A 17,178-nucleotide genomic window follows, 5' to 3' on the forward strand; every position below is an offset into this window, starting at 1 on the left:
GAGTGACAAAATTGGTTGGAAAGACAAGAAAAGCTGGAAAAGCTGGAAAGAAAAAAAAAGGTAAAATGTACTTATCATTCTTGATGCACATGATAGGGATATTTCTTATCTTTCTTTTCCTAAAACTTTAGGCCTAAGTGACAAGGAATCCTTGCAGAACAGTGTGAGTAGGGAGCTGCACTAGGAATATGCTCAGCTGTGCACAAGGAATAGTAAGAATCTCTTAGTTGAAGCCTTATTGCTGAATTGAGCAGGGCTAGGGAAAGAGCCTGCCCAACTACTGAGTGTCCACATTGCCCCTGGATTATCTGGCCTGTGTCAGCAGCATGCTCCAAACTCACTCCTGGACACAGTCCAGGGAACAACTCATGCCAGGGGCCATTCCCAAAACGCAGCAGGTTCTACGCTCCTACAAGCAAGGTATGCCATATATTACGCTAGAAAACACAATTCGTATGATCTGCAACATGTGTCTTACTTTATTCTGGAAATTTTGATTAAAAAACCCAAGGCTGAACAACCCCAAAATAATAACTGCACCTGCAGCTGCATGGGGACCACGTAAAGCCCACAGGAGATGCATGCCCAAGTGTTACTTAGCACAGCTGCAGCCAAGGTCTGCCACATGGCCTCGGGGCCAGCAGATAGACCCTGGCTCTGCTTTAGTTTGCAGTACAGACGTGGGCTGTAGCTGACAGAAAAATGATATTCACCAAACACTATCTGTCAACATCTCGGGAAAATTCATGCCCCCACGGTTGCCGAATAAAGCTTGACTCAAGGGCACCGTAAGGATCAAATATGGAAGAAATAAAAGGAATGTAACAGTATTCTGCAAAAGTCGTAAGGCTGAATGGAAGGCCAATAATGACGCAGAGCATGATTTTTTTAAGCCAGGGCAGTGAAATTAGTTTTAGGGACACTAACAATATACAGTAATAAGCAGAACTTTAAAACTGCCATAAAATCTAACCAAAGAAGGCAATGCAAAAGTGATGGTCCATTCTTAACATGCAATGATGTCAGAGTGAAAAGCATACATTTAACCTACTTTTACAATATTTCCTTACCAGAGACCACAGTTATCCCAATGTCTGTACCACCGATATCCAAACAGTATCAATCTTTTAAATCTATTCTGTATTCCCAAAAAATAGGGACAAAAAAGCGGACAATACATTTATAAGACTGTGATGGAAGTAAAAATTGTACTGTTTCAATTTAAATTCTTCGCAGTAGTATTCTGAGTTTGTAAATCCAACATGAAAAGTTAGGTCCTTTGTTCATTTGTATTTTCAGCCTCCTATTGCAGCAGTGATCATAAAACAAACACAGCTGGCATCTTTATTATTTTATTCACTGAAGGATTTAGCTGGACAAACATCACAAAGATGGTGGCTGTTTTCATTGAATTTATGATCAAATATGCTCCAGCACAAGATCAACTCTGATACATCAATTATTATGAGATGTGAATAATTTAACAGAAAGTTGTCTATTTGTAAATCAGATCTTAGGGACTGAAATTCAGCTGAGGTAGCAGCCAGTGGATATACATCGTATTACAGAATTTAAAAGGATGCAGGCTTTTTGTGAATCACACGTAATGATAAACATTGCAATTTATATTTTGCTATCTAGTGAGCTGCTAATTCAGGCAAACTACTTCAGAATTTTATTTTAAATTTTAATTAACTTCATCTTTATCAGAGGAGAATTTAACTTTACTGATGCTTTACTGATGCAGAATGTTTTTCCTATAAAAGCTTAATTAAAAACAATAAACAAACTACCATCAACACTGTATTTTGGGGTTTTTTTTTTTTTCCTTAGATTTTCACCAGAGTCTGTTGTTCAGCCTAAAGACAGGAGAGTTATAATAATTTTAACGCAGAATGTGTGCCTTAGGATATGGGAATGACTCAGTGCCTGAAAGAAAAAGGTCAGTTCCCTTTGGAACCACTTGCCTCTTTGCCCTCCAGCAATGACAGGTGCACCAGCCCTGTGCTGAGGCTCGTTATTCACAGTGTGTTGCTGCAGAGACATAATCTAACCTCTCTGATTTAATGCATCAGCAGGGTGAGAGTCTCCCATCTTCCCATTTTGGCATGGGTCAAGCAGACACTGAACACATATACATGATGACCTGCTTGAATCTTTCACAAATTCTCAAACAATAGCTTAAAACTTTCTTAGCTACTTCATTTAAAGAAATCACTAAATTTACGTATTAAGCTATTTGGCTAGCAAATAACTTAAAGTTATGAAAAAAATCACTGTTTCCACCAGTTTCCTACAATGATATGTGTTTCTGTGTCACTAATTAAAAAAAAAAAAAAAAAAGAAAACCTGCATGAAAAAGCAAAAATTCTCATTTCTCTGTACTATATGGCTGGCAAGATGTCAGAAATCTTAAGGCAGATATATGAGGCAACACAAACAAAAATGCATGAAATGAAGTGATTAAGTTTTTCTTGAATGAATTTTGAGAGACAGTCTCAGGAGATGCTCATGAATGGCAATACCTGAATACCTGTGGTCTTGCCACAGAAAATGTGGCGGTCAAAATTACACTAAAACCCCCACATGAAATCCTCATAAAAGTCAGTATTTGCCTAAGGCAAAGATATTTTACAATGTTTGTATCACTGCAGAAATCTTAACTATGGTCATAAGTGTCTGGCTGGCAACAGAGAAGAACAGCATGAGTTTTGAGATTGGCTTAAACCATTTGCAGTGGTTTCAAAACCCAGGAATATTATTCATATTTTTATACTTATTGCCTGTCTGCACCATCTCACAAAATTATCTTTCTGAGACCCTAAGATGAGAATCAAAGGAACTGTTCAGTTTAAGAAAAATTATCTGTAATACAGAACAAACAGCAGAGGATAATATCAAGCCACATAAGCCAACAACAGTTGCTTAGCACTAAGCACTTTTGAATGCCAACCCAGTTCTTAAGTTGCCTTTCATTTTCACTCTCCTTTTGGAAAAATCTTGCCTTTAATGGCTACATGCAAATAATGAGAGAGCCAGAAGTAAAGTCTACTTAGCTTAAATTACTACCTTCACAGTATGTCTTTAATTCCTTAGACAAATATTTTAAAAACATCTTTGAGACTCAATTTTGTCAGAAATGTCATTATCTGGAGAAGAGAGATTTCAGCAGAAAAGCCAACAGCACAGAACTCAAGTAAGAGGGTGGAATTCAGAATGTGAGGATATAATGAAGCCTAGTGCCTCTGATCAGAAAGTATTAGACTCCAAACCAAGAAAGGAACACAGACACCATGGCAGCATATGAGTAACAGAGTACCAAAACCATAATTCTGAGAAATTAATAAAATACTGGCATGTAAAAATGCTAGGAGAAAGAACAACTGGAAACATCTGAAGAGCTGATCAGAAAGTACTTAAAAAGTTAATGAAGAACATACACTGAAAAAAAGTCATACCTGGAAACACCAAATAAACATGTCTATCTGATATATACGTCTCAATATCCTAAGGAATTCTTAAGGAATTAGTGAGGATAGCAAACAAATGTAAGGCATCTTTTAAAAGTCTTTCCAGGAATTCTACACAAGAATAGCCAGTTCTCTTTCCTCATTTCTCTTCATAGGCTTATTACTATAGAAACGTTACTGTAACATTATCTAATTTTGCTCTGCATTCTACACTATACTAGACTTAAAAAAATACAAACATATGCCCATACTTCCTTTCTGGTTTTCAAATAAGAGAAGCTTGGACACTGACATACAATATAGAAGGAAAATACAGACAACAGTAACAAAAGACAGTATGGAAGCAAAATTAGATTTCAGAAGAAATAAGACAAAATGGCAATCTAAAGAGGTCACTAATGAATAAGACATCATATAAATTATTTTTTTAAAGTGGACTTAATAATTGGTGGAACAAAACAACAAAAGATAATGTTTGATGCAATTTCTATTAAAAAATCTTGCTCTGTGGACAAACTCCAAAGAGCTGGGATGTGATACACTATGTTAAAGTCTGAAAACTGGCTGACAGACTATAAGCAAAGGGTAATGATGAGTGGCAATGTACTGAGTTGGAAGGGAAGTGTCCAGCTGTGTGCCAGAGGGATTAGTGTTAGTCACAGTTTTATTTAACATCTTTATTAATGACCTGGACTAAGGGATACCCTGCATACTGAATCAACTCCTATATGACACTAAATGCTGAAATCACCACAAAAGACAAAGACATTAGTACAAAGAAACTAACAGTAGTGAGACATGTAGGCAGAAAATCTAAAAACAAGCTAGAGCATAGAGCACGGCAAATAATTATTTCCACAGAAAAATAACCCCAAATATGGATAGGTCCAGAGTTAACAATGCTAACAAACTCTGGTCCAATCAGCCAGATACTGAATTAAATGTTGCATAAAACAACAAAGAACATCCATGTACATTGGGACTGTATTTTCACTGCTGTCATGGATGGGAAAAGGTACAGGGCAGTAACAATGTAATTTTAGTAATGAAGCAGCATAGTTATTAGTATTCTAAAACAAAAATGACAAAAGCTTTTGTGGTCCAGTTTAGGAGGCTTATTAGTATTTTTAGCTGGGACAAGAGGATGTTAGGCAATACCTAAAGCTTAGCAACACAAAAGAGGGGAAATTTAGAATAAAGCAAAACTAAATTGACTGTCAAGGATAAACACAGTATCAATGAGGTCTGTTAGGAATAGTTTTCCTCCCCACGTTTTAAAAGGTGTAACATTATAGCACTTTGCGGTTGCTCCAATTTGAAAGAAAGATAGGAATATAAATCAGAAGGGATTTTTCGGCTTGGAGAAAGGATAAATGGAGAAACTGCAGAGATGTTTCCCAGCGCTCGGCTTCGATCAGCATCCCCTAATTCCGTACCCGAGCTGACAATCCCCGCAGCGCGCCGGGCTCAGCCCCGCGCCGAGCCGCGCGCACAGAGAACAGCGCGAAGCGGGCGCAGGAAAAGGCGCTTCAGTACAAACAACCAGCTTCCATCACCTCGAAATTAATTTATAATTAATTAAAATTATTTTTACCATTCCAATTATAATGAATGAATGAATAAACCGCGCTAAGCGGAGAAACAAGAGAAAGCGCTGCTGGGCTGCGGGCGCCCCCTGGCGCGGGCAGCGCGGCTCTGCAGAGGGGCCGCGGAGCTGAAGGACCGCGCCTCCCATGGCGGAGGAGTCTGACATGAGTGCCCGGGCCCATGGCGGGGAGTCTGACATGAGTGCCCGGGCCCATGGCGGGGGAGTCTGACATGAGTGCCCGGGCCCATGGCGGGCAGTCTGACATGAGTGCCCGGGCCCATGGCGGGCAGTCTGACATGAGTGCCCGGGCCCATGGCGAGGAGTCTGACATGAGTGCCCGGGCCCATGGCGGGGGAGTCTGACATGAGTGCCCGGGCCCATGGCGAGGAGTCTGACATGAGTGCCCGGGCCCATGGCGGGCAGTCTGACATGAGTGCCCGGGCCCATGGCGGGCAGTCTGACATGAGTGCCTGGGCACATGGCGGGCAGTCTGACATGAGTGCCCGGGCCCATGGCGAGGAGTCTGACATGAGTGCCCGGGCACATGGCGGGCAGTCTGACATGAGTGCCCGGGCCCATAGTGGAGGAGTCTGACATGAGTGCCCGAGCACATGGCGAGGAGTCTGACATGAGTGCCCGGGCCCATGGCGGGCAGTCTGACATGAGTGCCCGGGCCCATGGCGGGGGAGTCTGACATGAGTGCCCGGGCCCATGGCGGGGGAGTCTGACATGAGTGCCCGGGCCCATGGCGAGGAGTCTGACATGAGTGCCTGGGCACATGGCGGGCAGTCTGACATGAGTGCCCGGGCCCATGGCGGGCAGTCTGACATGAGTGCCCGGGCCCATGGCGGGCAGTCTGACATGAGTGCCCGGGCCCATGGCGGGCAGTCTGACATGAGTGCCCGGGCCCATGGCGGGCAGTCTGACATGAGTGCCCGGGCCCATGGCGGGCAGTCTGACATGAGTGCCCGGGCCCATGGCGGGCAGTCTGACATGAGTGCCCGGGCCCATGGCGGGGAGTCTGACATGAGTGGCCGGGCACATCGTGGGGAGTCTGACATGAATGCCCGGGCCTCCCATCATGGGAGAGTCTGACATGAGTGCCCGGGCACATCATGGGGAGTCTGACATGAGTGCCCGGGCCTCCCATGGTGGGGGAGTCTAACATGAGTGCCGCAGGCCTCAGGCAACCACCTGTTCATGGGAAATGGGAAAAAAAAAACCCTGAAAATCCAAAATATTTTTTGTTTCCAGTGCAGCAGTATCACTGCAAACCTTCAGGAGGCGGAGGCAGGTTTGTATGTCTACAAATACTTTAGAAAATATTTTCCTCTTGTGTCCCGTTTCCAGCCCCGCTCGCCCAGCGTGTTCGTGGCCCCAGCACGCCAGCGATGGGCCCACAGTGCACACAGAGCACCCAGCCAGCCCACCTCTGCTCAGTGTGCCTGAAATCCTTGTTGCTGCTTGGGTTTATCCATCAGAAAGGCTTCTGCAACGGCAACACTAAAGCTTTTTGTTTCAATTGTGCTGAAGAGCTTGAGTATTCCTTCAGTGGTACTACAGACTGTGTTACAATAAGCAATGCTGGCGAGGGGACAGGAGGTGAAGGGATAAAAGTGACAATTAGAAGCTCGCTTTCTCTTTAATCAAAACCCAGCTACGGCAAAGATTTTCTTAAAATCCCAAACAACAGAATCCCAAACCAAAAATGCTTCCCAAGTCTCCGCTCTAAGCAATTCCATAGTCTGTGCCATGCTTGAAACAAAATATACAGACTCAAGCTACATGGACTTGTCTCTATTCACTCACTTTGCTTTCTTCAGGAAGTTTTCACTGAATAACAGTCCCAAAATAGGCCAGTCCATCCTGGAATGCAACTTTTAAACACCCTGGCCTCAGAAAGGGAGGTCTCAAGTACAGAGGCCATCTTGTTAAAGGAAGAAATCCTCAGCAGTGGGACTGGTTGTGAGAATAAAGTGTTATTTATATAATAAATATAGCCATGTTGGGGAATTACAAAGTAGTAGTCCTATTTATGCAGAGCAGAATTTGTTTTCAGCTGCACCTTTTCTTTCCAACCTAATTCCTCACAATACAACCCATTATAGCAGAAGGATCTGAAAAAGCTTTTTATATCCCACCAAATATACACAAGGATAATTAGTTCTCTTTTGTTATTCTTCTGTAAGGGTTTATTATTGTGGAGGAGCTTTTGCAAATTGAAAGAGGTTGCATTGCATTCTGGAGGCAGAGCTGTTCTTCGTTTTTATTGTATAGAGATAATTGAACTGAAAAGTCCAGGGGAAAAAAAGGTGAAAATATAATTCATTATGAACTCTATAGGAAGATCAGATTACCACATCTTAGTTCTCTTTAGAGCAGTATTTTATAATTACATTGCACAGTACACTATATCATTCTATGTAGGTGAAGCTTTGTACTAGATAGAAGCAAACATCAATGCAAGTTTTGTTTCTTAACTTTTACAAGCATTACTACAAAATTTATAGATTCCATCTTATCTAGTAAATACTCTCTCTATAATATTTAAGTAGTTTGACAACCACTGAAGAAATTCAGTGTTAAAGTCTCCAAAGAGCCCAATTCACTGTAAGGGAAAGTTATATTATTTACCTCAAACACTTCCCAAAATTAGCCTCTAATATTAACCAATTCTATTTTAAGAATTTAAGGGATCTGACTTATTAATGATCCTGCTGGGTTTCACTTTGTCATTGCTGTTAAATTCCATGCTTTTAAATAATTTCCAGTTAGACCAGGGATTAAAGAGCAAGTGACTTGCGTCCCATATTGTTCCATCATCTTTCTCTGCCTTTAAAATATTTTTGTGGAAGCTGATGTTGGTCACATGCAATTATTTTGCCCTCAAACTACTGTCTGTGATTTTTTTGAAGATTTGGGGTTGGAGTATTTTGCCTCTCTTCCTTTGGCCTTACAGACACGAAGCTGGCTCTGTAGATACTGCAAGAGTATTATTCTTCTTCCTCCTAACCTTCCCTTACATAAATTGAATTAAAATGTACATTTTGAGCTAAAAGCCTCTTTGAAGGCTTCTAAACTTATATTCTCACCCTTACATACCATGACCTCAAAACCTATATATAAACAAGATAAAAGATCAGCCTGTGCCTGAAAGATGAAGCAGGAGATAGTGAAACTTCGTTGTGTTTAGAAAATTAAAGCTATTCTCTTCCAATCTGTGAGCATGAAGTTCAATGTCACTGCTGTCAGTTCCTATGGCAGTTTCTATGTGAAAATTCTTTAACTTTTTGCATTGCAATTCCTCCCCTATAAAATGCAGTGATGGGACTTCTCATCAATATAAGTTTAAGCATACATGTAAATCCTTACAAGACCATAAACATTGCTCTTTAAGGTATATCTTTCAAAGCTACTAAAATGTTGAGAGGAGGCAAACCTGTACCAAGACCAATGAATATTTAAAAAGAAAAGGCTGTATGTTTTTCTCCCCATTTCAGGTCTCATGTTCATTGCCCTTAAAATAATTATGTATGTGACATATTTTGTGTCACCAAAAATCTTCCACAAATTAAATCAGGAAGTTAAAAAGGTTTTTTTAATTAAGGCTGGAGATTGCTGCTTTTTGGAATACGATAAGAAAGAACAAAAGAAAGAAAATTTCTAGAATGAATCAGTCTATCCATGTGTTAAGTTTTACAGCTGGATTATAAACCCTTGGGAATATGATGTCTATAGCGGAAATGTTTATACATCCATAACTACAGCTGTGCAAGCAAACAGTGCTCTAATACAGCACACAGACAAAGATTTACACTGGAAAAAGAGAAAGCCCTTTACATTTCAAATGTAAATGATACAAAATTTTGAGGCATTGAATATTTCCTATTATAGTAGGAATACCCTATATGAAGTACTGAACTCTATGTATTGTCATTGCTTTCTGTCTTTGAATCCCTTCATTTATGCTGAAAAATTGCAAATCCTTTATGCACAGAGCATTGGAAATGTATAAATATTTTTGAAGAGGTTTCATAGAATTTAAAAAGCTCCAGTCTTATTTGAGTCAGCCTGTGATGTGATCAGAACTTGTGTCAATTATGAAATCTCAGAGACTGAAGCTGTTTTAAGCAAACTGGGTTTTGTTCTTTTTTGTAGTATTTTATGAAAAGAGAAATTTCATGCAATAGTCTCGAAGGAAATATAAGACAGCAACTTTTCAAATTCAAACCAATTATTTTACTTATTAATACATAACTGCTGTATTTTAATAGTCTAACTGCTGTTAAAATACAGAAAAAAGACTTCAGCCCAGGCCTGCAGGATGGATGGAATAGCATGCCAGTATTACTACTCACATTACTTAGGCAAATATATGCCTCCAAGCAAACACATTCAAATCAGTATTAGTTTCCTTGTCCTTCTTTCCCAATCCAGATATAATTGCCTATGTTGTTATAACTGCTTCTTCCAAGCTTTTGGATTTCATTAACTACTTTTAAAGAAAAAATCAACTTGCAATTTTTTTGATTGTAAAAGGACAGGATACAGACCATTATAGTGACTTAATTTTTAAAACGAAAGCTGTGACTTTCAGGAAATTGAACTGTATTCCAAGCAGTAAGATTGAGGTACAATCAAACATTTTAAGATGCCTGCAAGGATCATAACTGGCAAAATGGTCTGTGATATCTACAAAAGCCAAATATAGACTGAGTCAATCTTCCTGTTATTCCCTCTGCAGTAAACAGGAGATGGACTCGTCCATGAAAGCCACCGAATTAGGCTCCTAGATTGAATTGGACAAGCCAGGAACTTTTCTATAGACCACTGAAAGTCAATTAACAGAAGCTGGTGACACTGAGCCTTTGTGGAGGTCTGAACTGGTTTCAGTGCCAACTTCATTTCTAATTGCAGGAATTGGGAAGTTACTGCTAACCAAGGAGGATCCAGTAGTACTGCAGTGTGAGCTTCAGAGTCATGGAAGATGCCTGGCACTACAGAAGTACAGGTTTTGACTCAAAGGACAAATATTGATGCTATTACATTCAACAACTAATACCAAAAAAATTTTAACTACAGTCCTGCTACATTAAGAGATTCTTCCTCCTTCAGTCAACCACAATTTCAAAAGGTGGTGGTTGGGTTTTTTTGTTTTGCTTTGTTTTTTTTGGGGGGTGGGGTTGGTGGGGATTTTGTTTGTTTGTTTGTTTGTTTGTTTTTAATGAAAACACTGGACAAATGGGTTTGGGAAGGAACGGAAAAAGAATAAAGTGATAGAATTGCAAAGTGAATAAAGACCTAATCACATTTTGGAAAGGTGACCATGCTATGGATTTTGCCATTGTAGACACATGTCATTGCTAGTAAATAAGGATATTGAAAAAGCATTTTGATTTCTACTCTATTAATAACTTTTTTCCTTTACAACAAGGAAATTTCTTCACCAAAACATTTTGTATCTTCAGTTTCAGTGGTGAACCTGGAGATGTTAGAGTCTCCTGCTGATTAATCTCTGGAACTCCCTGGTAAACTACCAACAAGAGAGCCAGTTAGTAGCAAAAATAAAATTTTGAATTACCAGAAAAAAAACCAGCAATGCTGGTACAGCAAAGGCTTAGCAAAAATTTTGGTCAAAAGAGGAGAAAAATTCTAACAGCTTTTCTGGTGAGTCAAGTTGTTGACATAGCTAAAATCATCCAATTCCAACTCTGTATGCTTTCTTCAAAATATAAAAGCTATTAATTGCTCAAGACAGTGCAGTCTAAATATCCTGTCTACAAAGATTCCACATGTGCTAAGAAATCTTCTAGCATTCATCTAATAATCATCTTCTAGATGATCATTTAGAATAATGCCAGTAGTGTGATTCAATCTGAATGCTCATCAGGTAACCTTTCTGGACTTTGAGCTTAATACCTTTATATTAATGTCCATCTGAATTAAATGTGACCAAATTCAGGAAACACTGAAAGGAGAAAAAAAAAATGTGTGGTGAATTTACACTGACTTTTTTCATTCATAATTAAGATTACAACACTATGGTTAGCAGCTCACGGTAATGACCAGATGGATCTGGCAACAGGGGATGATTATGTGGAAAAAGCACTCCAAAATTGATTAGAAACATATTATTTAAAAGTTTCCTAATTTTTATAGACGAACAGAGAAAACAAAATTCAAAACTGATGGCCCAAAGCAGTAACACCATATTTCTCCATGAGTTCAATACATTTTCCTACTAACACCCCCAAGAAGGAAATACTATGCTATGCAGTTTCTTCCTACTTACAAGAAACTGGCAATTCAAATCTGGCTTATTTGAAAATAATAGAACCATTCTAAGTTAGATATCATAACTTCAGCATACCCTTGAAGAATCAAAAATGCAGTTAAAAAATACTTACTTATTCCATGCTTGTCTAAGGTTTTTAGGGCTGTACTGTGTAAATCGCTCTGTAAGAAAAAAGGGTATATTCAATTACTTCACTAAATCCAGGATTTATTTTTAAAAATATTTATTTACTGTCAATTTTCATAATTTCATAATTTCTATGTATCTCTGCAGCTCAAGTCCTAAAACAAGGAAAGAAAATAACCTATAAGCAATTGCCATACAAACAGAGAAAAAAACCACCAAAACAAAACATGAAAACCAAAAAAGGCCCCAACTTGTTAAACCAAATCAAACCAAACCAGCAGGACTTAAAGATCATTTACTGTGGCATCAGTAGAAATGGAAATTTTTACAATTATTTCTAAAGCAGTTTTTGACTGCTACAGGAAAAAAAGAAGCCTGAAATCTAGTATTTTTTCTTCTTCGTGACAAATGCAATTCTCTACAGCCTTGCTGTCATATTTTTATGCTTCTCAGTATGCAGAAGAGTAAGCATGGGTCTCTGTGACACACAGGGGCACACAGAACATGATGGACATGTAAGAGTCTATTTTCTAAAGAATACATAAAAATAACAAGCAGAAGTAAAAAGTACAATGACAGCTTATTTACTCGAACATTAAGTTCTTCAGTTCAGATGGGAGTACTTTCCCACTCATGGTCCAAGAAGATGCTCGATCTGCGGCAGGACTCTAGTTGAAAAAGGAAGATGCTACGTAAGCTGCTGCAGAAAGGAAGGGTCAGTCCTTCATTAGCCTCTTGAACAGGAGCTAAGTGCCTCTCAGGTAGCAACAAACAAGTTCAGCTGGAGAACAGAGCAACATTTTCCATGGAGACTCACTGCACAGAAATCCTGCCCTGTAGACTGGTACTCACCATGGCCAACTACCCTAATGTGATTGCATTAGCTGCTGTGAAGAAGTCCTAAACTTGCAAAATACTCCAAAAAAAAAAAAAAAAAAAAAAAAAAAAAAAAAAAGAGCTTCCTCTCCAACCATGTGCATGACATTTAACAGACCCACTGTACAGCTGCAATAGTATTTTTATATATATGCACAGAGATATGCATGCATCTTACTGTGAAAAACAGCTGTAAATGTAACTTCAAAGGAGTTGTGTTCAAATTCCTGTATTTGTATACTTGCTTGTATCATTTCTAAAGTTGTCATGTACATTTCACACATAGTCAGTTCCAAAGATGCCAAAACCAAGGCAGAAGCAAAATCTTAGCATCAATGTGGATGCTTTGATTTTCTTTCTTATTCCTATTTTTTAGGGTTTTTTGCCCCTTTAACTAAAAAGACAAATGCAGAAGCTTCAAGTCTCATTGAATTCACTATTGGAGGTTACTGCCAATGAGTGGACCTGCAGGCTGTGTCTGAAGGCCACTTCATGTTTACAAGTTTTGTTGCTTTAACCATACTGATGCAGTTAAAGAAATGTAATCACTCCTTTTTAGATATGTGTGACAAGTGTACTGGAAAGTGAAAGCTACATGACTATAAATCTCTTAAATTTTAGTTTGCAAATAGGTATTAAATACATATATGCAAACAGATACCCATAAAATTGGAAAAAAATAGTCTTTCTATATTTAGTAAATTGTCCAGCCATAACACTGGCAATTCACTTGCCAAGGGACTGAAAAATAAAATGCAGCTAGACAGTGCTGTGTAACAACGTCTGAGATACCCATGGGAGTTCAGCTAATAAACTGCAAATTTGCACATTAATCTATTTCAGTGCAGAAAGATCTGGGTGGAAAGAGAATTGAACTGACTTGAAGCACTGCTGAAAAGGTAACCTGGACCTCGAGAGAGACAGATTTTGATTTTATCTGTCATTCTGCAATATGCTTTGGTCAGATACTGAGCTGGTTCAAACTGGCATAGCAACACTGACTTCAGCAGAGCTACATCCACTTAAAACATTTGAGAAGTACCTTATACAATGTATTTTCTTGACCAGACTATCTGGAGTTTATGTTAATCAATTTAAGATATTTTTACTGTGGGAGGAAAGCCCCAGAGTCAACCACTTGGCCAAACTGCCTTAAGGCTTTAATGCCCAAAGATCTGATCCAATTCTGCAAAAAAACCTGAAAAACCATTGCTATGCCAGGTGAATTTTTACTGAAAAAAAATTATACACTGGAACCAGTTATGTAAATGCATTAAGGGACACACATGAGCAAAACAAACTTCTCAAAGGGATCCTCCTTTACTGTCTACAGTTCCAGTCTAAACATCTTTTTAAGCAACTTATACCTTATGTATTTATCAGTCAGGGAGAGACATGGAGAGGTCAAAACCCTGTCTACAGAGAGGCAAATGTTTAGTCCATAGTCCTTAATTTCCAACTCTATTGAATATGCTGTGACTGCAAACCATGCTTCTCCTAACTATTGGTATCAACTTTTCAAGCAGATTAGAGGCTGCTTACTTTACGTGCTTTATACAGAAAGAAACCACACATCAATAAAATAACAGCTCACATTTTTCTACATAATTTTGTGGTTATGGCTCCAATCAGAGTCTTACTAACTTTCATGGACAAGATAATTGGATGGGACTAATGTGCTAATTAAGCTCAGCCTCATGTACATGCCTGCTCATAATATTTTTCTGAATTTGTCCTCTAGAGAATAAAGAAGCAGTGAAACCAGCTGATTTTGGTTTCAGAGTTGCCGGAACAGAGAAGCTACAATAATCTTGTCCTTGAGCTCCTCCACCATGGTGCAGCTTTTCAAGTCCTGAACTATGAAACCACAGAATTACATACCTAAACCCATCAAACTTGCAGTATCAACAAAGGCAAAAAAAAAGTGGTAACCTCACAACTTTTATCTCAGCATCACCTGGTTATGTCAAATTTATCACAGAACCAGAATTCAGTCTCACAATTACATCCCCAAGTTTGCTTCTGAGTCACTTTTCAGAGTGAACAACTCTCACACACCTGTATGAATTCCTGTCCTCTACTGCTTGATGGATGTAATAAAACCAAATCTAAAGCTATACATATGTGACTGTGACCAACTGCACAAAATTACATTCTGTGATACTTTCAAGCACTATAGCTTTGATATTTGCTTTTCAGAAGCTACCACTGATATGTTCATAAAGAACAGTAATGTAAGTCTTTATGTGAGACTGGGAATTCTGCAGAATTACCATGAATGTGCCCCCACAAAAGAAATCTTTGCCTGACATACTGAGAGGTAACACTACTGACAATCACAATCTCAATCCAATTTGTGGAAGAAACCCCTGTGTTGCAACAACTTAATGCCTCTCCCTCAGAACTGAAAAGCAAACATGCACATGTGAAAATTTCATGCAAACACTCACATGATCACCCACCCACACAGCCATCCTCCAGCACATGCAAACCACTCTCAAGAACACAAGGTGCACCATCTTGCTGAGACAGCTGCTCACTCTCATAAGGCTTATTAAAGAAACATGAGAAACTGTATGTTTACAAATCAAGGTATGATCTCAGATGTATTTTGAATATTAATTGTTCAAATTGTAAGTATATATCCTGGAGTTCAAATATTTTTAGGTTGTTATTATTATTAAATGTGTTTATTTTGAATAAAAGCTCTGGAAGGCCAACACAGTAAAGACCTGAAATTTAAAGTAAAAATTTTGATTTTAACTTCCTTTATGCGAACACTTCAATATTTGCCAATCTTTTGGGAACAAATTCAAGAAACAGAATTTGATCCTCTGCATTTTTATCCCAAATACACAGTCATCATCCTCACTACCTGCTATGTCTCACTGTTACAGAGCTGGCTTTTCACATGGCTGCTCTATTTCACCTATTAAAAGGTGAACTTTTGCTTATGTAAAACAAAAGAAGGAAGAGATTTTTAGTTTTGTTTAAATCGTACAGCACCTCAGAGTGTTTACTTCTTAGAAGGCCAAGGTAGCAACAGTCAATTGCAGTGTAAGAGGTGCCAGTATAGGACTGCATAAATAAGAGCTAACATACTATTCCTATTTGTTACTGAAAAGATGCAGCATCATCTTCCTGTAACATAATTTTGACTCAGGATGTCCCAAGAGTGTCCAAAAGGACTAGGCTAACAAGTCTGAGGCTTCCACAGCTTCAGAACCAAGACTCACTCTTCTGCTGGGCACTGCACACAACCCGCTCAGACATGGTGAGTGGGGCAGATATAGATACCTTCTTATGGCAGCACAAGGATCTGAGCTGCTCTTTGCTTCAGACCCTGCAGCACAGCTTACACAATGTCTCATTTGCCAAGGAAGTTTTTAGGAATGTGCCCCACAAACAGTAGCACCAAGAGGCTCTTGGAGTAACAACTGCAACATGGAAGCAGAAATGAGCAATCAGAGGAAGAGAGGGAGGGAATTTCTCAAGCTAGTTAATATGACAAACTTGATGCATTAAAAAAATCATGTTTTTAAAACAACTGCTTCCAAATTCTGACCAGTTTGAAGGCCTAGGGGCAAAAAAACAAAAAAAAACACAAAAAAAAACCCCCCAAAAAAAAAAAAAACCAAAAAAACCCACCCAAACAAAAAAACAAACAAAAAAACCCACCAAACACAGCCAGAAAGCTCATCCATTACACTCAGCAGTACTAAGTGGTCCTAGAAAAAAACAGCATTTCTTTCTTTCTTTCTATTTCTTATTTCCTTTAGACAACCACTCTTCAGCAACACTGTTATATGTGCACATTCACTTGTGTGCCCACATATATACCTACATGGGCTGCACTGCAAACATCATTATCTGCCTGATAAACATGCTCCATCTCTGATAAACATAGCCCTGCATCAAGGGCAGGTTCAAACAGAAGCGAGTTTCAGCAGAACTCACTAGTGAGCTTATTAACAGACCACTGCAGGAATACTGGTCTGCTGTGAGAATTGAAAAAATAAGCACTTGCATTTTAAGTAACATAAAACAAGATGAGGGCTTTTTGGTCTTTTATCAGTCAGGAAAACACATGAACTATTACACCTTTGCCACGTTTGCTTTGAAAGGACATAAGACAGGCAAGAAAAGCTACAGAAGGAATTAGAGTCAGAATACATTTTGATTTTTTAGCTTCTTTTTAACGGTATTGATAATCAGCTTCTTGTCTAAACCAAAGAACTTAAAATGCAGTTTGGCTTCAAGGCACTTTTTATGTTGTTAATCAAAACATGATGGCTAATATGCATTCCTTGATTAATGTTCTTCTCTATTTAAAACCAAATGTGATTAGTTTAAATGCAAATATTTAAACATCACCATAATTAATATTTTGAAAAGTTTAATTCATTATTTCTTTGAAAGGGTTTTCTTTATATTTAATTTAAAAGTCTAACGTGACTAACACTGTATTGTGATATATAAGACATATACCATTTTTAGCACAGATTCAATACTAAAAGTATTCAAATTATGTTAGCTAAAGATATAAAGACAGCATCCATGTTGACAAGAAAATTTTCAAGCACTGTAATATTTGCAGCACTAATGTGCAATTAGAGTTTTTACTGAAGTTCAGTCACAACCAGAGTTTTATCAAATACATAAGCTAGATTTTGGAGTTTTGTATGCCAAACATCTTGAGAAAAATTACAACTCCCTCCCCTCCATCCCATCCCTTCTTCTCCCTTCTATTTGCTTTAGAAGAGCAGTTTGTGTAAAGAGGAAGAATAGCTGCTGTTTTCTAGACTCCTACCTGAGTATGAGTA

The 17,178-nt window shown here is 38.7% G+C and overlaps 1 protein-coding gene across 7 annotated transcripts in view; it reads right to left on the reverse strand.

Annotated features, from left to right (window-relative positions):
* Positions 1-17,178, reverse strand: part of CDK14 (cyclin dependent kinase 14) — a 349,244-nt gene that overhangs the window by 111,759 nt on the left and 220,307 nt on the right. For all 7 annotated transcript variants that reach the window (XM_040088080.2, XM_040088088.2, XM_040088063.1 and 4 more), the window contains one exon: positions 11,466-11,514. In XM_040088080.2, coding sequence (XP_039944014.1) covers positions 11,466-11,514 — 49 coding nt within the window. The remainder of the gene's footprint in view (positions 1-11,465; positions 11,515-17,178) is intronic.

Source organism: Hirundo rustica, chromosome 1 (assembly GCF_015227805.2).
Source record: "Hirundo rustica isolate bHirRus1 chromosome 1, bHirRus1.pri.v3, whole genome shotgun sequence".
NCBI classification, from domain to species: Eukaryota; Metazoa; Chordata; class Aves; order Passeriformes; family Hirundinidae; genus Hirundo; species Hirundo rustica.